Genomic DNA, 26058 nt, shown 5'->3' with positions numbered 1-26058 from the left:
CCTGTTTGTTCAGAATTTTCATTATCTGCTTCTTTACTATCAAGAATATTTGCAAGACAAAAGGACCTTTCTTTCATAGGTTCTCTGATTGTTTATTCCCTGTGATAAACACATTCCTTCTGCTTCCCATCAAGTTTCATGGCAATGGGCCGAAACACCAGAACCATCTTCAGGTGCAGATGAACATTACGAAATAATAATTCTGTTAGTTTTATTTAGAGTTCATAAGAATTTCACACTGAATTTGCCCCCAACAGAGTTGCTCCTAATTTACCTTGACAAAAAGTGAGGTAATTTGGTAGATTTAAGGCAAATATTCTTGGTGATAAAGAATAATAAGAAGGAATTGAGGAGTGTGATAAATAAAAGGAAGGTTTAGCAAAGCTCCCATAGGGTGCCAGCAGCTGTATCTATGGTGGATATTCAACGACGCATCTAAGTTATCCAGCTGTTGTGACAACTGATCATCACTTTGCTGAGTAACATCTGTCAGTTCTTTACCTTAAGCTCGCCTGATGCAAGAAAAAACTTTCACTTAATCTAGTTACTTTTTATGCACATAACTATGGGTTCATAACAGAAATAAAATGAAAAAGAAAACAAGAACTGATTAACATTTACACAATAAGAGCTGAACACGTACATCTATATTACTCAGTAAGGCTCCCGGTCCTTCAAGGCCATATGGAGTAATATAGCTTTACTTACTGTAATAAATCAAATGAACAAAACATGTCATTCCTAAACTCCACAAGCATTTACACTTTAAAGGTTTCATTTCTTTGGAAGGCTAGCTACCAGCTCATATCCCTGTAATTTAAGTTGGTTAGAAAGCTATCTACGGAAGATTTGTATTTATACTACACCTATTTCTTGTTGCACTCTTCTGGGGATGCCAGAGATGGTTTTCCTCCTCCTCAACTTTCGTCTCCGCTGTAGTACAGATTGTGAATGAACAAGAGAGCAGCGTATACTAGCCTCTCTGTCAAAACCAACTCCTGCAACCCATAAATAGGTCTCATTAGCCTTTAGAAATAGTAAACAAATTTTCATGGCTGGAACACAGTGGAGGTATGTGAGCTTGGATTAAGCCTGTGAATAAACATAAGGGAGCCCTTATGTAGCTCTTATGTAAATTATATCACAGTATATCACAGTTTTACATCTAATTCCAGCTCCCCCTCAGCAGCCTGGTCTGCCAAAAATAACAGAAGGCATGAAAAGAAAAAGAACGGAAAAAGGAAAGAAAATCAGAAAGGCAAATAGAGAGCTCTTGGTAGCAGGGCATCTTTCTTATAGCTATTTATCCATCTGTCATAGGGACAATGACAGTAACTTGTCTGCAAAGCATTATTTGTTCAGCTGTAGCCTGACTTATTTTAAGCAACTAAGTGTAAGAAAACATTTTAAGGTTATAATGCCATATTGCAGTAGTTGGGTGCTTCTTAGGAGACCAATATGCCAAGGGAGCTAACATTTTGAAAAGGAAGGAGACAGCTAAAATGGGGCCAAGTCACCATGCAAGTTTAGAGAGCATTCTCTGTGACAATGACACATGGCCAAGAGTGACATGAATGGGGAGCTGCTATTTATTTGCATACATCAGGAAGTGGCCTGATTTTCCCATGTGCGCAGCACACAGTGGGAGTCTGCTCAGGTCACACAATCAAGAACCCTCAGTTTAGATTTAGAAGCACAAGTTCTTGAGTACATTTATGATCACTTTCATACAGAATAGGTGAGAATTCTTTGTTTTCTTTATGTTTCCATGGCGTTAGCACAGGGAAGTGTTCCTTCAGTTTGATTTTACACTGTCTAGTCAAAACAGAGTTAAAAGGAGGCTGACCAGAAGGCCAGTGCCTATCTGCGCTGGCTTTTTGCACAACTGTACACTCACGCTCTCTAAAGTTGACATGGGACAGGTTGGAAAAAATGTGCCAGGTCCATAAAAACACTAACATAAGGATTGCTGGTACAGTGGTTTGTAATCTTAAGAAAAACGAACAAACTAAACCAAACAAAAGGAAAAAAAAAAATCCTGATAAGAAGCTCTATTTTAATAGCGTATAATTATAGAAAACATAATTATACACAGACATACACATACATATTACATTACATAACAATGTAAAACATTAAAAAGTAACTTTCTTGTAAAAGTTCTTCTTGAAATCTACTACAGTGAAATAGAGGCTTCAGACAGATGTCCTGTAATCACCAATGCCCCTGGAATAAGCAGAGGAAGAACTTTCTTTAATATGGAACAAAAGTGCTGTAAACTCCAACAACAATAATTTTCAAAAAAGTGAACATTTCTCAGGGTTGGGAGAAGCTTAAAAAACAGAAACAGAGAGAACTAAAAGCAAACTCTTTGAAACAAAAAAATCAATCAGCATCATTGCTGGTTTTCCAGCAACTGTGAGTTAGCCAAACATGCTCTGTGTGCCAGATGCACAGGGGTCATCTCCGAGAGGAAAGTGGAAGAGGGTATTTCTTCCCCGTGACGCATACAAATTATTCCCATTAGTGCTAATGAGAATGATACACATAAACATCCAGAAGATTACATACCATTCTTGATCTGTAAAACTGATCAGTGGAAATTTGGTTCCAATGTATGGCAGGTGGAGTCTAGGCAAAAATGGCTATTACTGGAAAAGTTAACATTGGTCCCAGACCTAACTGTCCTCTGGCTGCATTAGGTGACATTAGCCCTGTTAGAAAGCCTGCACCGGTCAGGGTCCTATATCAAAACTAGAAGGAGCATCATTTTATCACCAGCTTTACCTCGTGGAAATATGCCACATTATCTATTACTTTCTGTGGGGATTTCCAGCGGCAGTGCCCAACCTATGACCGTGACCGGCTGGCTCCCGACCTGCAGCCCAGCAGGGTGTATGCAGGCAGTTCTGCTGGCCAGCTGCCTGTCCTCCTGTGGCCAGAGCACTGTCCTGGGGAAAGGAACACCCACTCCTGGATGCCACCTCCACAGGCAGGCAGAACTGGTGGCACTGGGCAGTGTCACCTTCTCGGCCAGGACGGAGGGGAACTGGGACTATGTTTCTGTCACTGGGAGGATTCATGCAGCTGATGGTGGAGCAGATGGGGACTTGTCACCTTGATGCTGTAAGACAGACGTGCTGCAAGCCCAAGAGCCTTGGTTGTGAGCTGAAGCTGGACTCTGGGCATACAGCCCTCTCCAGCACCATGGTGAATCCTACAGCCTGTCTTCAGGAAGGTTTGTGCAACACTGATAAACATGGGGAAGAACAATGGGAGGTGAGGGGCTGTGACCTTACCCCAACCCCCCAGTTACTGGGAAAATAGAATTAAATACAAATATTTTCTCTGGAGAATGAAGGTTAACTGAAAGCCCCCTGCTTTTTTCCTGATTATTTACACTGAAGTCTATAACTGTAGAAGTTAGCCCACTTTATGCTCTTAAATTAATCAAAACTTGGTACTTGAAAATATTATTGAGGAAAACTCAGATCAACTTTATGTTTACCATAGCCCTCTGGAAGGAAAGAAAGAGAAAAAGAGAAAGAGAAAAACAGCCTGATTTTTGATTCTGGAAATAAGTCATCTATCACATTTAATAAGTGATATACCTGCTGCTTCTATAAACAAGTTCTTCTTCAAATAAATCTAGTCAAATATATCCAAATGTTATAAAAATAAAAGAAAATGCCATTACTATACCTTCAGCATAGCAGCATGTAAAGAGATCTCAGAGCGATGGTTTGCATGCTACACATTCATGCCTTGCATGTTTAAAGCACTGCAAATAGTAGCCTACATTCTCTAGTTTCTCTTCTCCTGCTACACATGATAATCATATGATTAATTTTGGTAGCTTTCTGCATTATTTCAGTCAGCTACATTCAAAAAGTTATTTGAGGTCTTTGTTAATACAGATTGTAGGTTATATACACAACAAAAGTACATTGTTTATACAGGGAACTAGGGTTATGTTACACCATATAACATGACTCTGAAAATATGGGCCAAATTAATCCTAGATGCAGCTTCGGTGACTCCAGCAGTCACGCATAAGGGATGAATTTAGCCCACTGTCTTTCAGAAACTAAATCTTCAAGCTAGGGTCTTTGCCCCCAGACTGCACAATCCCGTGACTTCAAATAAATTAAACAAAGTAAGTACTTGACCTCCCTTGAACCATGCAATAAATACAAAAAGAAATAGAAGAGATTTGTACCAGTGACATTGATGGGGATAATGCAAGAAGAAATCACTTGGGCATCTTGTTTCATTTTCTCCTCTGGAGTTGGGAGAGGTAGTGCTTTACTCCAATTGGTTTGTTTATCCAGTGTAGAAGGGATATTATGTATTGGATTTTTCGGCCTCTGCCCTAACATGACATCTGTATCTTCGTCCTCTGGTGGATGGGACTGCAAATGAATACATTCAAAATCAGTGTCTCCCATTCAGGCACACAAGGCTAATTTTGAAACAAAGCAGACACACAAATCAGAAATCAATTATAGGGATGCAGGAAGGAATCGTTCTAGCTAAGTCACATAGCACCAGCCATTCTCCAATGGAAACTTAACATCCTGCTAATAGGAGAAAAACACCTCAACGTACTGGAACTCAGCACATTTAGAGTGACATTTACAGGCCAGCTCCTCTGTCAGAAGGGGCACATCCTGCATTCGTGCATAGCCATGGCAAGCGTGTCCTCCGTTACCACAAGCATTAGACATGTGAGTTCTCATTTGCAACTGCAACTGGCCTCATACAACCATTCATTCAAGCATCAGAAGGTCCAAAGTTTTAAAGAAGACCCCTCCATACTTCAGAAAAACCATTTGCATTTCATTTGTACAAACGCAGACCAAGAGCAGACCATGGTACAGCCATCCAACAGCTGTGTGGTGGGAAGTGGCAGGTGTTGACAGTGCTGGGACAGGGGGATAACAACCAAAGAAAAGAGTAGCCACCACCAGAAGAAATTCAAAAGATTATTTAGAAACCATGCATACGTTTATAGCATAGTACAAGAAGTACTAGATGCTGAAGATGAAGAAACAGAGAGAAAAGTAAACAGCATGAAAGAAACCATGAAAGAAACAGAGATGGTTTGTTTTCTTTTGGAAGAAATGACAAATCCCCCAACACCCTGTATTGCAAAGAGAAATAAAGCAAGTGCGTTTTCATGTGGTGCTGGCTGCCAGCTTGGGTTTGGGGGTCTCTTTGTTTGCAAAAAAAAAAAAAGTTTCTGTTTTGTTTGGAAGGGACAGAGGGGAGAAACACTTACCTTTACCTTTTCCTGCCTAATTTCCCTCCCTTCTTCCATTAATACATTCTTCTGTAAGCTGTGACAACTGTTTGGCCAGCTCAGGACATCTGTCTGCCTCTCATTTTTTAAAAAAAAGTGCAATCCTTTTCAGATTGGCTTTCTCTTCAGTCTTGAATTCCCAGCTGCTTAACTGCCAGCCTTTTCTCCTTCATGCCTGCTGTTTACACTTTATTGGCCAGTTTTAGTTTCGGTAGCAAACAGGGCAAAGATAAAATGTTGCTCTCCATTGCCACGGCAGAGCATTGAGCAGGCGGGTGTTGAACACCGCAGGATCATGCCCTGTCTGCCATTGTATTTCTGCCATTCCTCCTCCCAGGCTCCTCACAAATCCTGGGGGAATTAACCATCTTAGGCTTGCCAAACAGCATTTATGTCCCAGCCCCAAAAGCATTAAAGATCTTAACTTGGCAGCTACTATTTAAACTGTTGGAGGGCACTTACTTACCTCGTCAGTGTCACCTCCTGCAGCACCCCCAGACCCAAGACAACGCACGTTTCCTCTTCTCCCGCCCGCAGAAAACCCCCTTTTCCCACGTAGGATTTCAGTCAAACATTGCAGCCTTCTTTCTGCCTGCAGCTTTTGTGCCAATTCCCGGCAGACGTGAATAGCTCATATAAACTTCAAGCACAAAAGACTTTGTTTCCTAGGTAACTCCCCCCCCAGCCCTAAGTTTGATGCATGCATGCAAAAAAACCCACCCTTGCACGCACACACAGGCATGTGGGGACAAACACACACACACACACACACAGAGGCTTCATTTGTTGCCGAATTCATCCTTCCCTGGATGACAATGAAGTGCTGGACAAAGCGGGCAAAGTGACTCTGGCTGCCAGAGCTCCTCCTCTCCAAACAGCAGCATCACCAAATGGCCAGAGAATAAATACCTGCTGTCCGTGTGGCATTGTCCAAACCATTTCTTACCATTTAGGAAAAAAAGAAGGGGCAGTTGCAAAACATGGCAAGAGAGTTAAATACAATTGCTAATGCTATCGAGTCTGTCCGAGTTCAGGCCTTTTAAAGGAGGTGATAGGGGAAGGCAGCTTTGTGGCCTTGGGGTCCTGAAACCCATCCAAAGTGAAGAATGAAAGAAGGGGGAAAAACATTATTATTGTATCTTAGTGACATGAGAAAAACAGAGATGGCTTCTTTTAGTGCAGTAAAGTTAGCAAGTGAAAAGCAAGCAAGAGGAAGGGTTAGGATCTGGAGAGGAGAAGAGTGAGACAGGGCTGTTAATTGAGGATTGCTTGTTTTTCCAGTACCTTTCTACTCCAGGGGGTCATGTGGCAACACTCAATTGGGGAGGGCGAACGGGTGCTGTAAAACTATAAATGTGAAATGTGGAAAAAAAAATTAAAATTAAAAACATACACAAAACGATTCTGGTAAAAGCACATCATTTGTGTCTGGATAAATTAGCATCAGAGCCAAAATGAGCAGAGATTTTCATCCTGTTTCCTACTGATGGGTTTATTCCCCACAACAGATTGGTCTGAACCCCTGTGAAATCTGTGCTGATTTTGCATACTTGGATTAGACACAACTGCAGTGAAATTGGTACAGCCTTCTTGTACAGACATGCTTAAATTGTCCCAAGAATGCCTTGTATTGATTTGGTAACTCAAAACTGTGTTCTGCCTGGAGCTGAATCAATGCAAGATACATATACAATTACGTTATAAATGAGAATTATTTCATAATATAAGGGAATTTTTTTCAATTTTTTTTTCAATTTTAAGGAAATGGATATAAATAATGATGCTGATGGTGATTAATAAAATTCATTGATTGCTGTGTGTTTCTGATGATATCACTACTTCTCTAAGGTTGCAATCATTGTGTCAGGGCGACAATGGCCAATTGGCTTTTTGTCACTTTTTGTAACACTTGAAAGGACAAACAGCGATGGCCACAGCATCCTGGGTCTTGCTGAATCCTTACACCTCCAAAATCCTCTTCTGTCAGAAACTCCAGTTTTTTTGTTATAATGTCCAGTTTTCAAAACCAAGGAGTGAAGGACAACTTACCTCTTTTGAAATAGGAAATCAAACAAAAAAAGAGAGAAGGGTAACAGGTCTCTTGAGCCCCCTGGAAATCTCCAGCACGTGTTTCTTGGTAGGGGTTATTATCTCTCCCTGCATTAGTTAGCAGATTAATAATGTCAAATAATTCTATGCATGTTTTTCCTCCCAGTCATTATCAATCATTATCAACACTGCTGGGACAGAGGAACTACAAACCTCAGTTTGAAAGACTTTGCATTATATGGTCTCCTCTCAAGAAAAAAAGCTGTAGTGACTCTCAAAAGGCCTAATCCTCCATCTCATCCTATTCTCTTCCTAGATATACAACATCTTTTCCTTGGTTCCTCTGTACCCATGGGAAGCCTCCAGATGAGCTGTCCATAATCCTTACAGGAGGGCAGAGTGGGGAAATTAAAATAGAGCTGTTCCCAGTGAACATTTCCAGCAGCTTAGTTTCTCCCCAGGCCAGTGAAAAACCAGTTCTCCCAAGCTGGGAAAAGTCCTTGTCTCAGGAGCAACACCTCTGTTAATGCAACAAAGGCTGTGGAGACACTGAATACATCAACCATTTCAATCTACTTACTCCTCAGATACCCAAGGATGATTTCATGCTTGGTCCTCTGACCAGGTTTCCAGTCATCTGCTCTAAGCAGACTGACTGCAGTTACCAGGATGCTTGAAATTCAACTTCCTCATGGAAGGTGCTAGAGGATCTCTGGGGAGGGTCAAGATGGAGGGAGACTAATGCTGCTGAGGTGACAAGAGTTCAGGATATGAAAATCTTTGCAATATTCCATGGCCTGTGATTGTCAGTGCACAAGGAGAAGAGGACAGGAGGGACCTCCTGCCCTGAGCTCCAAGCACAGCAACATGCACACTCAGGGGCAAACCTGTCCAGGAGAGAAACAACAGGACCTCAACTTCGGTCTCAGAGATAGCAGTGTGGGCTACAGTCAAGACAAGCAAGATCTGGTTACCCATCTGCCAGTCCAGTCAGTGCAGCACTTTCCTACCTCACCCATGTACCACTCTGCCAGGTGCCTCTGAGAAAACACTTGTCTGGTTCCATGTACCTACAGCCATCCTTTGATGTTCTAGGCTCAGGCCCCTGCTTAAGCATGGCAGGACAAACTTCCTAGGTAGGTTCCTATCATTAGAGAGAGGACAAAAATGAGGGTGACCGGCAAAATTTCATTTTCTGCTGTCACTGCTGTGCTCCTGAGAAAGCTGGTGCTACCACTGCGTCGCCAAGGGGTCCTGAGGTCACTTAGTGCCTGTTCCCACATGGTGCCCATCATTGGGGCAGCTGAGGCACAGAGCTGGTACAGAGCAGCAGCCTCAGCATTTCAACACCACCATGCTGGGGGAGGGAGTGAACTGCCTCTTTTCAAAAGTTCTCATTCACTCAGAAGACCAGAATATCTCTAAATGTCCTGAGTAAACACATAATTAAGCAAGAAATTATTAGTATAAACCAGACTGTTCTGGTCTGATGGGCAAGTCTGAAGTTAGGCAGTTTTAAAACTGAATTTCTTTTGTGTGGGTATGCTTGGGAAACAGAAATAGTGATAATCATTCTGTTAAATACAAAGCCAGAATACTTTAAATGTGCCTTTTTCTTTAATGGGCTAAGATTACTTTGAAACTAAACTGGTGCATAATTGCTTGAATAGGGATTTGTCACTGACATATGTGAACATTTTTATTTCCTGAGCTATCCCATCAACCTCACTTGCAGAGGTGCCACTGTGCTCGTGAAACTGCCTTGCAGTAAAAATCTTGTTGCATATGCAAGTGATCTGATTGATGTCTCAGTGCTCCGCATCACTTCAGTGTGAAAGTCTTTGGTTTCTGTGCACTACAACAAAATAGTCGGATGTCCAAGTCTGAACTAGTCAACAGAGCTTCCCCTATAGAGAAAGAGCGGCTCTGCTGAGGAGTAATTCAGCTCACTTTCCTTCAGCATTTAACTTGGGGTGAGATGAAGCACTCCTGAACACTCTCACCCTGACTTTAGGAAGAGCATTACTTGCACATATCTAAGTCAGAACTCATGATTAACCATTTTAATGTATTAAAACCTTAAAATATCATCAGGACAGTGACAAAGGAGCAAATCAGAAGTCGACAAACTTGCCGGCCTGGCAATTTATGAGTCTGTCCCATTTATTGTCCCAGACCTGGGATCTGGAGAAGGAAATTAATGGGTCAATAACAGGAAAAGAATGCCACTTTTGCCCCTCTTTTCCATTCCCCAAAGCTCTGAGATGTGACTGTTTTTCGACATCTTCAACATATAGGAAAGACTGGTCCAAGAAGCATAATTTGTGTTAAATCATGTACCTATCCTGCCTTACCTATAGTGATTGCCTTACAGGAGATTCTGGGATTTCAAAATTATTGCACAGGCCGTATGGAACACAGTGCAATGGTGATGGGAAAAACATAAACCCAAGAATAAAGAACCTATTTTTCCTCAGTTAATTAAAGATTGAGAATGCTAAAGACTCATCAGGAGCATTTATCCTCAACATGTTAGTTGAATTTAGAATGGCTGAGTTGATTCCTTCCCCCTCAGCTGTGTTTGATCAGACAGGCAAAGTGTTATCTCACAAGGGATTTCGGTGGCAGGGTCACAGTCCCCAGCAGCACTGGGCTGGCACAGCCCCGGTGAGGGCAGGAGGAGGCTGGTGCACACTGCTGCACAGTGCTGTTCTCCAGAGGATTATTTCTGACTCCTGCTGCCTAAAAGCTGCAGCTAACAAAAAGCATAAGGGATCAATATGATTTCTGACTTCAGGTTTCTATTGCAGTAGGTGGGGGAAATTTCCCTCCCAGGATAACCTGATGAATAAAGTGGGTGATAATCACCCAAGCAGAGCATCAGCACGTAGCTTCAGCATCTGCAAGCTTTATATATTCTGTAGTTTCCAGCAAACAGAACATGCATATAGTTTGCTTTCACCCTATGGGAGCACAGAAATAAGATGTACAGTACATCCTGACATCTCATTTGAGAACATTCATTCATGCACTGAAAAGGCAACATGTAGAGTAAGTGTGAACTAGTGTTCAATCCCATATTCACATGAGTACAGTACTGACTCCTGGGGCTCTGGTTGAAACCTCTCTCTGCCAGTGAAATGGAGCACCTGCTGCTTCCTTAACTCACAGGATTATTTACATGATAGAAAACCTAAAGGTCTAGAGAAAGGAGAAGAAATTCTAATAAAAGGTTACCAGCTTTCCAGTATTTTTGGAGCGCAGTTCACTACTTAATTAGATATTTGTAACTATACAGCAGCTTTCTTACACAGTCAACTGATGCTGAAGAGAAAATAATGGGAATATTTCTGACCATGTTATTTCTGCTCCAAATCACAATGCTGCTCACCTGCCTTCTCCCAATGTGTATATTTCTGTATGTTTCAGTCTCCTCAAGTTTTTATTTTATCTGCTTGTGGGTGTTTTCTTTTCTTTTGGAGCATCACAAATGCGATCAGCTAAAGTACTGACAATCCTTTAATGATTAATGTACTGCTCTTGTGTTTTGACAAGGTAAAGACAAAACTAAGACATGTTTTGTGACAGAAGTCATACCACACGTGGCATTTCAGCAGACAAAGGTACAAAATAAACATCCCACAATACAGGGTAGTAGGTATTAGGCTCATTGCACAAATAGTGCTATACAAGTTCAGTCTGATGAATAACGTCAGGTAGGTTTTATTTCTAACAGCTTCAGGCAGGATTTGCACACAAAGTGCAGAGCCCAGCTCATGCCTGTCCCTTAACTCAGTTGTTTCTTACTGAGGCTTCATCTGGCTTCAGCACAGAACTGTGTGAAAGTTAGTATATTCAGTTGTACTTCCTTCCCTTTGCTGTACAAAGCATCCTAAAGCAGACCATACAGAGTATTTTTGAAATGGCAAGGAGATGGAATAAAATTACCTGATGCATTATTTTCCCTTCACATTTGCTCTAGCTGAGGCCTCAGGGAGACAAAAACCCTGTCTGGAAAAAACCCTCCTGCTCCTTGTCCCTTAGATTCTGGCTCAGATTATAACTATGAATAAACTGACACTGAAATTTGTGCAATTGTGAGTGTAAATTTCCAAATATTGCGTTCCTCGCTCCGTTTCCTTGGTTTTATTATAATAGCTGCGCCACGTGGGGATTGAGAAAGTGTGGTCTCATAATGTTCTGAATTGAAATACTGAAATTTCAGAGCCTTGCTGGATGGACTTGGGGAAACCCAAGAAAAAAAAAGCAGAAAAAATTAAAGAGAAATCTGAAATGCAGTTGGAATGACACAGCATCTTCACACTCAGTGACTGGTCTCAGCAGTGCTACAGGCAGGGTTGTCATGGGAACATGTGTAAGAAATGTTTTCCTCATTTTTGCAAGTCCGTAACTTTCTCATACTCTCCTCAGATTATTTTCAGTTTGGTTTGGGTTTTTCTTCTTTTTCTTTATTGGCTAAAAGGCCTGAATGAATGAAACTTTTAAATGTGTTTGCTTGTATATTTCTTTAGTGTAGAGACAGACTAAGTATGCCAGTTTTTCAGCTTTAAAAATGAATGACTGGAATGGATAAGAAAGTTAAGTGAAGTCATGTCTGCAAAACCATGAGGAGCATGGAGAAAGGGAATGAGAAAGCAATGCTTACTGTTTTTCTCATAGTCTGAGAACCAGAAAGGATACGATGAAATTATGAGGTGTTGGGTTTGAAACAAACAAAAACGACATTTTCATACAGATTTTTAAAGTCATTGTCACAGGATGCTGCTGAGGCTGAAGGTGTAAGTTTGCTAAAAAAATTGGATTAAACAAATCAGAGAGTTCTTTGGTGGCTATTATTCTGTGTGTGATCTCTGGCTCAGGAACTCTGTAACCAGTTTCTGTATGAAACTGGAAGGATAAATCATGGGACTATACACAGAATAAACCATGCCCTGTTCTTATTCTCTTTCCCGAAGGATCCCCTTCTGGCCTTTGGGCTAAGTGGACCTTTCATCAGGCAAATCAGGGAATTTCCTGTAACAAGAGTAGACATGGAAGAGCCTATGCCGTTTTTAGTTCTCTATTCTTTCTCCATCACAAAATGATCTTGTGATGGAACAGTCCAAAATGTCTTTCCAAACCCATTTACACTGACACTACTTGCTTTGAACTTGAATTCATTTGTTCTTTCTTGGAATTTGTGGGACTTTGGCATCTTTTTCCCTGTAAACATAGTTGTGATTAAAAGTGAATCTTCATCTGATGTGATTGATTTTCTCTAGTTTTACCATACAACATGCAAGATCTTTGGAAGAGCTCATAGCTCATAGCCACCCAATTGGTAGGAGCAGCCAAAAGGTACACATGTAAGGAGCCTTGTCTCAGATATAGGTGACCTGTTTTCTCAGTAACTTTCAATAGTGGTAGTTCCCACAGGTCACACAGTGGTAATTTGAACAGTCCTCAAAAATAAGTTTCTTATTTGTGTATCTTAATACATGCATTTAACTTAGACAGTCAGTTTGGAAAAGACAGACCCTGTAACTTTCAAAAATTTCCCAACTTCTTGTTGATCCCTTTCCTAATTTAAAAGAAACACAAAAAAGGGCTTTTTTGGTTGTGTATTGCTCCCTTCAGCACCTTCCCAATGCATCAGAAGAGTGGAATACACAACATATTGCTATGCCATGAATAAAAATTCTTGTGGATTTAGCATCTTCACTTCATTGACGACTAGATGATACCATCAACTGGAATCAGATATCAAACATTACTGACAGTCCCTGAAGCAGATAAACTTTTGCAATGTCAAAAAGCTTATGCCAAAAAGACTGAGCTAGCCAATAACAGCATTCTCAACTTTCTCTTGTAATGGTATCATTAAATCATGAAGGCTGCTACAATATCAATTAGCTATTTACTGTCGCAGTGTCTTGTAAAAATCTCTGATTCGCCTCTGCCAGACTGAACATTCATGTGCAGCTTCATCTTGCCTTATTCTCTTTAATTTTTAAGTTGCCCTATTAACAAGGGGTTTTCTCAGAAATGGGTCAAGGCATTTTGAAGTACTCTGGCCATGGCACATTTGCAATTTCCAAAGCAGAACATTGTCAGATGCCTTGAAATCAAAAGAACAACAGCTCTCCAAGCAGCTCTTGTTTGCTTCTCCTTAGAGGAACACTCAACCCAGTCAGCTTCCAAAAGGAGGTCTGAAATGGGTGGGCACAAAGCTTAATATTTTCCATCTTGAAAAGAAAAAGGTAGGCTTTCAGATACAGCCAAGACATCTGCATTCAGCATGACTTAATTTTGTCAACTAATACAGGACTCAGAGAGTTGCTCACTATTTGTTATTATTTTGTGTTCCACAGATGGAAGTAATGTCTAAAATGCACTGGTTGTTTTCCAAACACAGCAAAGATTCAGGCCTTTAAGCACTGTGTATGCAATTTCAAAAGAGATGCCTTGTTCCCCATCTGATACTAAGAAAGCTTTATGTTCAATAGCCTGTCCAAACTATCATCTGTAACTAGTTCTGATCCTTAACATGCCATCACCTTCCCTTTACCTTTCAATGACCCTACAACAGCACTAGCTTTGATGATGATTTATAAAGAAGAAACAGGTCATCCTGTTTCTTCTTTCTGTCTTCAAACTCTTTTCATCCTTTAACATCAGGATATCTTCTTTAAGTTGAATCATAAGGCCTGCAAATTTAACCTGTTCAAAGCCTGCAGTGATGGTGATGCTGTCCTCAAAATTAGCCAGATAAGCAGCCAAAAAGCCAGAACAGTCAAATGAATCCAAATCTTATTATGTATTTCATGCTTTTTAAATGAGAAACAAAACTTTTCTTATGGACTGATTAGTTGATGTTTTGGTCCCTGGCCATGTGTGACTCATTTACATTGAGTCTTTTACACTGTGAGTGCTTTAGCATTATAGTATTTAAATATGGTTTATATAATGGTTAGGATGAATGCACTTGGATTTTTAAGCTAAGTGATGATTCAGTGTAGTTACTGAATCATCACCAAGTTTGTAATGTACTCACAGGTGTAGCATCTCTCGAGATGTCAGTGCCTCTGTACTGGCAGATGCAGAACAGATCTATTACCACCCCACTGAGGGCTGGCATTAGACAAATGCCTCACCTAAAAGTTAAGCCCAGAGCTGACCTATGGCTTTTAAATAATACAATGGTTCTTAGTACAGGGTAAAATGTAGCTACTATGACACTTTTGTGAGTAAAATACCCAGAGCCAAAGAAGTACCAAAGTCCATCTGAAGCTGGTGGGAATTATGGACCTGATCAGAGTTAAAGTTGTGAGTCTAGCACATTTCCTTTAACAATGATAAATATCATTTTGTCAGCACTAATTTGATTTCAAATTAATGCAGCAGTGGCAAGTCAGCACAGACATACAGGACCAGATTTTCAGCTGGGGTTCCTGCTTGGCTGGTTGCAAGGACATGTGTGAAATATGAAACATCTGAAAAAAACTGCATGGAGATGAACACTGCAAAACAGGACTATGGAAGGTGTAGTGCCCTGTAGCTGGGGACATGCTCCTGAACCTATCTGCACACACACAAGCCTCAAGCTGGCACTCAAAGCCCTGAGCTCTTGGCTTCTGGCAATGCTAATGCCAGGGCTGAATTTACAGCACTTTCTGTAATTACGGGAGGCTCCTCGAAGTGCTACCTCTACAGCCTGAGTGGCGAATGTGAAGGACTGTGGAGGACTGAGTGAAAGAGAGCACGTGTGTGCTGGCCACGGGTGAAAAATAAGAGGTTTCTGATTGAAACCAGCCACCCTGGGGCTGGCTTCTGGAAGCTGTGACCTGTGTTATGCTGCTGACAGTCTTTAAGGTCAGCTCGCTGTACTTGCACTGGCCTGGGACGGGAGCAGTTGTGAAGCGCTGTCACACTTGGGTCCCACCGTGCTAACAACGTGTTCGTGTGAGGTAGCTGTAGTGCAAGACTTACTGGTAGCAAGTGCCGGTCCTTTATTGCGTGCCTCTTTTGGCTGCAGGTTGCAGGGAAGGGAGGAAAGGGGGGAGCCACCACAGCAACGGGGCCTTGGACTTTTTGCTCTCTGTTATCACCTCGGCTTCGATGTTCTGTTTTGGATGAGAGAGAAGACACGAGTCTTTCAAAGTGTTAAAAACATACAGTATCTCTATTCACAGCACAACAGAGACAGGTACAGGAGAGTGGACTCCAAAGACAAAGGTTCTCCTCTTCCCCAGTGACTGATACAAATGATCCCTGTTGCAACTGAAGGGAGAAGCACTTACTGGGCATCCATGTACCCAAAAGAGCAATGCCCATACAACACACCCCAGCATATTCACTGAAGCTAAACTGTCCCCAAATGAGATTTATACCATTTATCCCAAGAGACAAAGGAGCTACCTTCTAGGCACTTGAGACCCAAGGCCTGATTTCCAACAGGAACCTGCAGCTCCTATTGCCTTGAAATATTGAGGTGCAGTAATGCCTGCATTCTACCCATATAAAATATATCGCTCTGAGGGGAAAAAAACAAATACAGCTCCAGGTAGGATTTTATTCCCTGGCTACATGGCAGCGCTAGGTCCTGAGCATTGGCTTGACATCATGAAGGTTGTTGCAGTGGTAATGCTCAGGTTCCAGAATGAAGGAGATCATCCTGGAAAAGTCAAGATCTTTATCTACCCTAGGCCCACAGGAATTTTCCTTCACTATGGGCTCACAATATTCAGTCCTCTTCCAGCATTAGTCCCAAGTCTCTGGAACCTTCCAAGTGAATGGGAGAATGCTCATGGACTTCCCATCTCTTATTTTAGGTGACAGGGTGACAGATAATTGCTGTTCACATGGAGTGCTGCTGGAAGGAGATAATATATTCACCTGCTCCACTAGCTATGGTCCAGTCAACAGTGTTTGCTGCTAGCATAGCTGATTTCTGACCTAACATTTAGTTTTAATTGCTCCTGGTTAAACAGATAAAGAGAGAATGAAATTCTGATAGAAGATAGCGTTGAGACACAATAAACATGTTTAGAGTAAATTTCAGATTAAAATTTCATCCCCATATATGCAGTTATTTGGAAAAAATGATAAAGCAGCACATGCCAAGTTGCCTGCTAAACTTGCACAGCTGCCATTAATTGTGGAGGATGGGAAATTGCCAAAACTGAGATTTGTAACTTTAAAATTATGAGACATTTCTGGAACTGCCTTCCCGTGCTGCTGTCAGGATTTCTCCTGCCCACAAGATGGCAGGCAAAGATCAGCCTGGTTCTGGGACAATTGCAAAGCAGAGCTGAGAACAGAAAAGAACTTCTGTTCTACTCCAGCACTACTGTGGTTGCAATTTGGCTGTTATCACTCTCTGCCATGCTATGAAGACATACTGCACCCGTAGTGTGTTCCTGACCTAAAACCTGCAGAGATGGTCAAATGTGGTAATTAATTGGAACATCTTATCCAGCTAACAGATGCTCTGCAGTTCTAAGTAATCGATTATTATTATAAGCTAATAACAATCATAAATGAGCAAGGCAATTAGAGCTGTTGGTGCAAAACGCTTCAAGACAGGAGGCTGCTGCTGAACCTTTTAAGTGTAACCTGCATGGATTTTCTCCTTCCTTATGGCACAGGAGAAAGACAGGCTTGTTTGCCTGCTTTGACTTGTGTCCTGGTAATAATTTTCCCTTGGTTAGGTTCCTGGTAAAAACTGACCTTTCCCTATCTTTTGCCTTCCCTTTAATGAGCTGTTGTAGGACCATCCAGCTGTTTGCATCTAGCAAATTCTCTCTATGGCAGGGATCCAGGAGCCTGGTTATGACCCTGATTGCTCCTGCTTCCTCTCTGTGTTGCTTTGAGGCTACAGGTCTGCAGTTTGTTAGGTGATGTCAGAAAATGTTCCCTAGCCTGGGAAAGGGACACCTGCCCAACTCTTCCAAGCTGTCCAGGACATCTGCCACCTGACTTTCAGCTGCCGCTCTTAAAGGACACAGGCATCCTGCAGTATCATGCTTGGAACCCCTGAGCAGACAGCTCAGTTTTTGTGGAGACTAACACCACTGGGCTCCAGTTTCAGCCCTTGTGAAGGGGGTTGGGACCAGATAACCTTTAAGGTCCCTTCAAACTCAAACCATTCTGTGATTCTACAGTTCTGTGATTTCTTCGCCTGAGTACCTAAGTCCCAGTGCCACAGTTCTGTGTGCTTGTGCCTGAGCATCCTTCTGCTGCCTGGAGTGGACTGTGGAGAGGTGTTACATGTGTGGAGCTGGAGCATGGGGGAGCACCTACCTCTGCGCAAGGCTCGCAGGTGCTGCTTGGCGTGGTGGTGCAGCTCCTCCACGCAGGGCGGTCTGGTGGAGGGGACAAAGATGTTTCTTTGCTGATGCCAAGGTGCTCGGTAATAGACACTCAGTTTGCTCTCTGCATCAAGGTTGGAGACAGCTGTAGGATCAAAACAGAGTACAAGATAAGACTTCTAGTCTCTCTTCCATCAGCCTAGCTGAAAAGCAAAGGCTCTTTCTTGGAACAGCATTGTCAAGAACAGGTACAGGGTTTGCTACAGCACCTTTACTCCCATCACACAGCAGCAAATAAGAGATTCTCTGGGTTTCCACATCATTTTATATACCAGTTAGCATTTAGACAATGCCCTTTTACCAGATTGCAAATGGCTCTATGGAGGCAAGCAGGTGAAATGATACTATATCAGTGTTTTATATAAATGGACCAAAGGGCTAATCATTTTGTAGATAGCAAAACAAAAATGCAAAGAAGCGACTCAGTCTTTCCACAGTGACATTTTGAGCAAAGGCAGTGGGAGGAATAGGTCTTCCCTTTACTTATTCTCCTGTCAACATGCTCTTTCACTACATCATGTTACACACAACTAGTTTCTGACGCAGGTTGCCAGTTCACTGCCTTCCAGGGCGTAACAACTGAGATTAACTGCTTGCCCTGCTGAGAGACTTTAACTGTCACCTATCAAAAGAGGTTCCTTTAATAAACAGGGACTTCTGAGGGACAGGAACACTTCAGTTCCTCTAAAGCAAAATCCCAGAAGTCTGCCTCTGAAAATTATATTAATCAAGTCCAGTAAAGGTTTGAGAGAATTTCTCAGGAGTGGTGGGACTCATGGGAGTCCCATAGACTATGCCCAGCCTCAGTGTACACGGTAGGTAGCTTTCCAAGGGCCAAAGCAGGAGTGGAGGGCCATAGGAGATGCCAGCACTCTGCCCCAGCCAGCAGCAGGGAGCAGGCTCATCCTCAGCCCACGTAATGCAGCAGAGCAGGTGGCACATCCTCAGGTATAGCACTGGGATTGATCCTTCTAGCACAGGCATCGATACAGACAGTCTCTGGTCTAACGCCACGGAGCTGCTGCAGCTGTTTTGCTCACAGGACAGCACAGTGTGACACAGGCAGGCACCCTCATGCACAGGAGGTACCTCCTGGGCTTCCCTTCCCAGTCAGCAGCCAAAGAGCCAGTGTGCCTCAGGCAGGTCCCTGCCCTGGCCATGTGCTCCTCTCCTCTGCACATTTCAGGGCTCTCACCTACATTCCTGCTTTTGTATTCTCTTACCCTCTTTTGAGGGATAGCCAGTGCATCATGGCGGAGAATGGCTCTCTGGTGGAGAGCCAGAGAGCTCTCTTTGGTCTTTCTGGTTTTTCATTAATGCAAAACAACATTCACTCAGCCTGAAGGCATACCAGTGCTTTGTACAGAGAAAGAATTGGGAAAGTACAGTTGGAGAAGAAGTGGGGAGCAGACAGAAGAGGAGAAACCTAGGAACCATCCTGCCATGTGTGGGATGATGAGAGACTATCCATTTCTTTGATTAGAAAAACACCCCAAGAGTTCACCAAAATTTGCAGGTGTCATGATGGAAGTGGTGGTATAATATGATGAACAGACCAGCTGATGTTCAGGTTCTCAGAGCTTCAGCAACAACGAAGGGACCCCAAACTCTGTCCGGTAAGGAGCCTTGCTTTGCTTCTCAGTGGATTTTTGCAGTGGGGTTTCACTCATTTTTCAGCACATTTGTAGTGCTGCTCCATGCAACTGGCACAGTGTCAGTGCAAGGAATGGCACCGGGGGAGAAAAAAATGATAGTGGAGGAAGGTAGTAGGATGAATGATGGCAACCTGTCAGTGCTTGTTCATCATGAGGATTTACTAATTAAATTTTTCACATTGCAAAAACATAATATTGCCAAATTGCAGGCGGAGCTTTTGATGGCCTGTCTGTCTGTTACCACTGCAGTAGGGAAATACCTCACTCGCACGAGTGGATTTTATATCTCCTTTAGCCCTTGAAGGTAACGCCTGTTTTACATACAAGGTACTGAGACACAAAGCAACTTGTCCCGATCCTGTTCTGAGCCACACTTCCTCCTTGGGAATCTCAGCTCAAGACAAAAATTTGTAAGCAACAGTAATGATACCCCACCCATTCTTCGTATTGCCGAGGGCATGTGATATTCATGATCACAAATTGTACCCTGGAGGCTAATGAAAAGGCAGGCACAAGCAGTTCCTTCCTATTCCCAGAAAAATCTGTCTAGACTGAAGCGCTAGTAGTTGTCTGTGATGAATATCAGTAAGTGGAAAGTTTTACCTACTTACGAAATTTTCAGACATTTCATAAGACTAGAATAGATTTTGCTGCAAAATTTAGCTTGCAGAAAGCTCTTTTGGCCTTGGCAACAGTGTTTTACAAGTAAGAGTAGGAGTTGGATTAATACACTTTGTGTGAGACTTAAAAATGAAACCAAGTTCATGCAAGCTCTGCTACACACCTACTGTTGTAGACACACATTGCTGTTGACAGATAAAATAGCATGACCTCTTAGCCACCCAGCAAGTCTCCCTTAGCCAGCAGACCTCACAGAGCTGTGCATGGTGCTGTCCTAGGAGAAAACCCACAAATACATTGCTTGTCTTCAAATGATAGGGCATTAAGAAGCTTACAGTACTCTGTGCCATGGCCCGAGCCAGCACCCATCCATGTCTTCTCACCTTTCCCTGCAGGATCTCTGGTTCATGGTAACAGGGAATATACTCCCCCTGATACCAAGAAAGCAGAAATATTGCAGAATACTCACTGAACTGACCAATCCTTTAAAATATTCCAAAGCTGGAGTGGATTTTCTAGGAGATCCAGAATAGAAACTAGAAGTGCTGGCAAAAAAAGCTGCAGGGGGATGAATGTTCTCAGCCTGCCGTGGGGAGGAAGCTCAGAGGGAGGGAGCAGTGCTGAGTAGGGTGGAGGACAATGCTGGCCCAAGGATAAGTAAGTATAAACCCACAATGAATGCAATTAGTCTGGATGTTTGAGGAACAGCATCCCAACCTCAGAGCAGCAAAGCTCTGAAAAAAACTCCTGGAAAGGAGAGAGAGGGAAAAAGCTAACCAGTGAATAAAAGCCTGCCACAAAAGAGGGACCTGCTTCCATTTCATTCCTTGCACACTGTCCTTTGCATGTCCTTCCCTGTCCTTTGCACATTGCCTGTTCTTCTGCAATGACATTTTGCCTGGCTCTTGCTGATGGCCTCTGGGAACTGGGCAGCATTGCTGGGAGCTGAAGCCAGAGGATGAAAACACAGGAGTGGACTGTGAGCTTTAAGGACTACTGAACATCTAATTTTCTTCACAGGACTGAATCTCTTACTTCCACTAAAAGAAAAAAGACAACCCTGTGGCAGGGTAATTCAGCATATAAAGACCACTGGGCTGAGATCTAGAAGAAATGTGCAGTCAAAGCTTCACCAAATGCTTCTGCTAGGAGCTGGCGTTAAATATTAAGACTCCCTATGCTTCCATTCTGTGCAATGAGGATAAGGTATCTCTTTCAGCCAGCACTTCCTTTACTCAGTGTTTTACACTGCAGGCTGTTTTTACAATGCCGAGCCTGCGTGTGGCTGTAGCCCCTCAGCATCATTGTAACATGCATAATAAATAAAGCAATATAGAAACTGTAAAGCCACAGCCTTTAAACGATTAACAGCTGGACATGAATGAGAAAAAACGCCTATACAGAGATAGCAAATGCTGCATTTCAGGCATCAGATATAGACTGTTAATATATTTTTAGTGTGCGCTTTAATCAGTTTAGACTGTACAAGTGAATCATATAAACTATCACTTCATTTCATTCCTGAGTTAAAGTAATTGGGTTTTTTTGTCTTGTGGGATGACAAAATGACAAGAGACCATTTAAATGGATTCTCCATTCCATTCTGTGGATCCATTAACACTGGCTGGTTTCCGAACAACCAATGTCAAACAGACATACACTAATGGCTCTTCTCATGAGAAGATTTTTGAAGATTTCTAAATGGCTGTTTTATTGAAGTTGATCATATTTATCATTTACAGATCCTTCTCATCTTCACATCCTCTCATCCTCTCCCTCCTTTAGCCAAGCAGAAAAAGGATCCTGCCACAGCAGAGCTGGATGTGGATGCTTGAAGGTTGTGCGGCTTTAGTGCACTCAGGCGTGGTTGTTCTAATAATAACACCACAAAGGCCAAGCAAGAAAGATTTCTGCTCTATTTATTTCATAGATCCAGGGGTTTCCCCCCCAACTCTGTCTGCTTCTCTAGATGCTTGCCTCCCCCCTTCCTAGCTCCTTCTGTTTCTCAACTTTCTATTATTTCTATCTGTATTATAGTTGCTATTAGCTGTCAGGGGAAGAAAGAAAAAAAGATAATTTCCTATGTTTCCTGGTTCAGAGAGAAAACGTGATTTGTTGTAAGGTGTGAAAAAGTGTGCAGCCTGGAGGGAATTGGAGCAGCGAGTGAGGAAGCTGCCTACATGTTAAGGGCCAGAGCCCAGAACTGTCAGCCCTGAATTCTGCACAGGCAAAGCTGAACCGGCAGCTGCCAAATCCTTATTAAAGTATCCAGGTTTCAAAAGACAAAACCCCAAATTAAAAAGGATCAGACTAGAAAATAAGCCTATTCCAGAGCCCAGTTAGGCTTAAGACATGCTGTAATGACCCAAGCCCTTTGCAGGTGGCAGAGGTGCTGTGGGCTGTGCACTTAGTGAAACTCCACCTCTTTACACACCCTGCTGCAGGGGTGTAGGATGCACCCAAAGGTTTCTGTGGCCAGCAGCACCATGCCAGGCTCTGCTTAGGAAAGCCCTTCTTCTCTAGTGTTAGGGTGGTTGACCTGTCATTTTAGCATATGCCATTTTTTCTAGCTATTTCATGTAAAAATTGTGACTTTTTTTTGTTGTGTGATCCAATGTCATAAGAAAGCTGGATGTTCATCCAGCTTTGCATAAATAGGCCTATGCCAGCAGCAGCAGAATTCAACGTGATCAGACTCTTCCTCAGCTGCTGCCCAGATCAGCAGTGAGTTACTGCCTGCTGTGTTTGTGTGCAACACATTGCAAGAAAATTAATTCTGAGGAAGACCAGATTATCTCAAAGACTAGGCAGCCTGGCAGCACATCCAACTTCATCGTGCAATTTAGTGCATAAATGTTTCATTGAGGCAAATGCTGACTCTGATGTGAATTTTATTTATAGTCCTGTATATCTTGAATGTACTCTTCCCCCAATGTACTTGTGTCTCCACTGGAGCACCCAGGGGCTTTAAGCCTACAACACTGGTAAAAATCTAGAGTTGCTTCTTTGCTGTTCATGTCCCACATCCATCAGCAAGCTCAGTCCTTTCAAAGCAGCTCCCTCTGTGGCTGCTGCTTCACAGTGATGTCAAAGAGGGTGCCGGGGCTTACCCAGCAGGGACACTGGAGCCTGGAGCTCCTCGAAGGTGGGACAATCACTCTGTTTTCAACAATTGTGCTTCCTCCCAACCATGCATGCACCCAGACATTTCCCTATTTGCCAATGGCAAACCCCACCAACAGGAACTGTGAGTAGCTGTTTGGATGAGCTACTTTCCTGTCCCATGTTTATTAACAATTGGAAAATGGTTTGTAATGGCCTTGTGCATCATTTTTTCTTATTGCTATTATCAGGGCAGAAATCCAAATTGTTTCTGAAGAGTTTTTGTGTTGTGCAACCTGAGTCCAGGATGGATATGAGTGAAAAGCTCCCGTGACACAGACCCCAAGAGATCGTTTGGGCAACTGGTCTGGACCTGAAGCCTGGATCACCACATCTGCCCTGCCACTGGCATTTGCACATGCAAATCAAAGCCAGCACAACTGTGTCTATGCAGGCTGCAGCTGCCCTCCAGTAAAACAGGAGGGGAGACATGACAAAACAAGTTAAGTCTTTAGCTACATGTGGGCAACAGCATGAGTACAATTATTATTCTGTTCTGCACTCATGGACAGACAATTTAGCAAATTTTTCAAACTCAAGCAAAAAGGCAGAAAACTAACTGACAGCAGAATCTGTTGAGAAAGACCACAATCTTTTATGCTCTTTGTATTGTTTTATTTCCTGTCAATACAGTGAAACCTCTCACGTTTCAATCACAGTTTCTTAGCACATCCCTGTGGCATTTCTCTGCCTTGCATTATGCTACACATGGAAATAACAGCTATTCAGGAGAAAAAAGGGCAAGTGGACAAAACCGCATCCATATTTGGCATTCAGGTAGCAGGAGAGATTAAGATACTGGAAAGCATGTGATTTGGATGTCATTTCCATGAGCAGATCCTTGAATTTTGCATTTACCTGATGTTTGGTTGACTGGCACAACAATAATTCAAGAGGGCTGGGAGGTGTGTGGTTCTTATACACGTAAGAAGATTAGGCTGTTAAGCAATATGCACTTACGTGAAGAGTACCACATACTAATCCCATTCTTGGCTTTGCTGCTTTCAATCACTGCTGGTGGTGTTTGAACATATTTTAAACTGCTTTTCCTAACTCTGTCAAATATGTTACAGTGGCCAGAATGGAACTTCATATTTCAAAGTATTTCAAAGCTGTCACTGCAGGACAGACAATAACCTCTTAGAAATACAGAGTACTTTATATGTTCAAGCCTTCATTCCTGTGAAGTTTCTATAGCCAGAAATTTCTTCCTTTTCTTTCATTCCTGTTCTCAGGTCTGTGCTTTACACAGCCTCCAAGAGTGCCCTGCAGGGTAATGGTAAAAAAGGCAGACAACATGGCAGTCCTGCCTGGCAAACTTAAGGCTGCTGTTAGGTCAACTATTCTGCAGGAATATTAATTTCATATTCAATTCAGATTGCTACCATGCTCAATGAGAAAACAAAGAGCTAACTAGCCAGTAAAATAGTGAAGGTATAAACAGTGGTGGAGAAAAACCCAAACCAGAACTATTTTAAGGTTACTGGACCTAATGGTAAGGATGGACTGTTACAGTAGGGACATCCCACATATGCACACGTCTATGTGTTTGTGTACATACACACTCCAGAGCATATAACTGAAATCAATGTCCCAAGAGAGCCCTTTCAGTCCTACATGCTTAATTAGTTGAAAACACTTCTTTCAATTTGACACACTTTCAGTGCTTGTCAACACAGATTTCTTCCCGTGTTGACCCTTCACATTACTCCCACTCTGGATACGCAGCAAGATAAAGTCTCTTATCTCCAGCAGTGTAGTGTATGGTCTTGATAACACACTTTGTAAGCATGCTTTCAGATATCCTTTGCAATTCTCTCTCACTGCTCTGCTATTTTTCCCCTGTACTTACTCAGCCCAAATCACTACTAAGCTTGCCCGAGTTGCTCCAGCAGGTCACCATAATGCTCTCCCTTTTATCACAGAGAAGTGTGCTGTTCACTGTGATGGTGCTCTCAGATCAGTCACCTTGATTTCACATGCCAGCACTCAAGAACAAAGCTTTACAAAATTCATTTACTATTCTACCTACCTTAGTTAATGCTTACCTTCACAATCTCGTGAAAAAGAAATCCCATCCTATAGACAATTTTAAGGTAGGTCAAACTGGTTTTTGGCAGCAGTTTTAGGGTATCCTGCCTATTCTTCTACTGAAAACATTCAATTCCCCCGCATATTTCTGTCTGAACATTTGCACCTAAAGTGGTCGTTTTCAAGTAATAGCCTTTTGAGTCTATGCTGAGCATTCTCTTTTCAAGAATAGCAGAGACTTGGTCATTGCAGCACCTATTTCCACATCAGCATCTGCAATATGAACAATCTCTCCACATTTGTGAACCTAGAGACCACCAGTAGAACACCATGAACCTTGAAAAAGCACACTGGAAGATGACACTCAACAAAGAATATGCTGTGCTTGCCATATTGGGAGATAAGATTCAGATCACTTATTCCAAGTACAGCAAATGTATTTCTGCTTTCTGTTTGAAATTTTCAAAAACTACAACCTTCCATCTAAGCTCTAAGACTTAGTCTCTGTACCTTCTCAGCAGGTAAACCCTGAGAAACAGCATTTAGCATCAAAGATGCCAGTTTGCACTGAAAACGAATGAGCAGGACCCTCCTTCCCTTCCACTGGCACTGCCTGTAGGCTGAGGAATCAAACTCCCAAGAGTCAGGAACAACAAGCCATGTGTTAGGAGCAGAGATGGTGGCTCATATTTCACACTTCTTCCTCCCCATCAGTCTTTTTCAGTTTGCTTGGCTAGATGCCTTGGATGCCACTTAACTGCAAGTGGAGGTAAGTAGCAACAGTTTCTTCCAATTCCATTTAGTAAATACTGTGCAATACTATGTATGTAAATACTACTACAACATGTCCCTTCAAATTACTCACAGC

The 26058-nt window shown here is 42.4% G+C and overlaps 1 protein-coding gene across 5 annotated transcripts in view; it reads right to left on the bottom strand.

Moving 5' to 3' along the window:
• The window catches only part of NHS (NHS actin remodeling regulator), a 249199-nt gene that overhangs the window by 8787 nt on the left and 214354 nt on the right, over positions 1-26058 (bottom strand). For 2 of the 5 annotated variants that reach the window (XM_039550956.1, XM_010394449.3), the window contains exons 2-6: positions 17654-17806; positions 15341-15474; positions 6587-6649; positions 4220-4412; positions 867-998 (exon numbers count right to left, since the gene is read on the bottom strand). In XM_039550956.1, the coding sequence (XP_039406890.1) occupies positions 867-998; positions 4220-4412; positions 6587-6649; positions 15341-15474; positions 17654-17806 (675 nt within the window). Of the gene's footprint in view, positions 1-866; positions 999-4219; positions 4413-5768; positions 6550-6586; positions 6650-15340; positions 15475-17653; positions 17807-26058 lie in introns of those variants that run through there. The other 3 variants (XM_039550967.1, XM_039550961.1, XM_010394452.4) reach the window with 3 other exon arrangements.

This window comes from Corvus cornix, chromosome 1 (assembly GCF_000738735.6).
Source record: "Corvus cornix cornix isolate S_Up_H32 chromosome 1, ASM73873v5, whole genome shotgun sequence".
Classification (NCBI taxonomy): Eukaryota; Metazoa; Chordata; class Aves; order Passeriformes; family Corvidae; genus Corvus; species Corvus cornix.
This window is presented reverse-complemented; position numbering and strand designations above follow the sequence as displayed.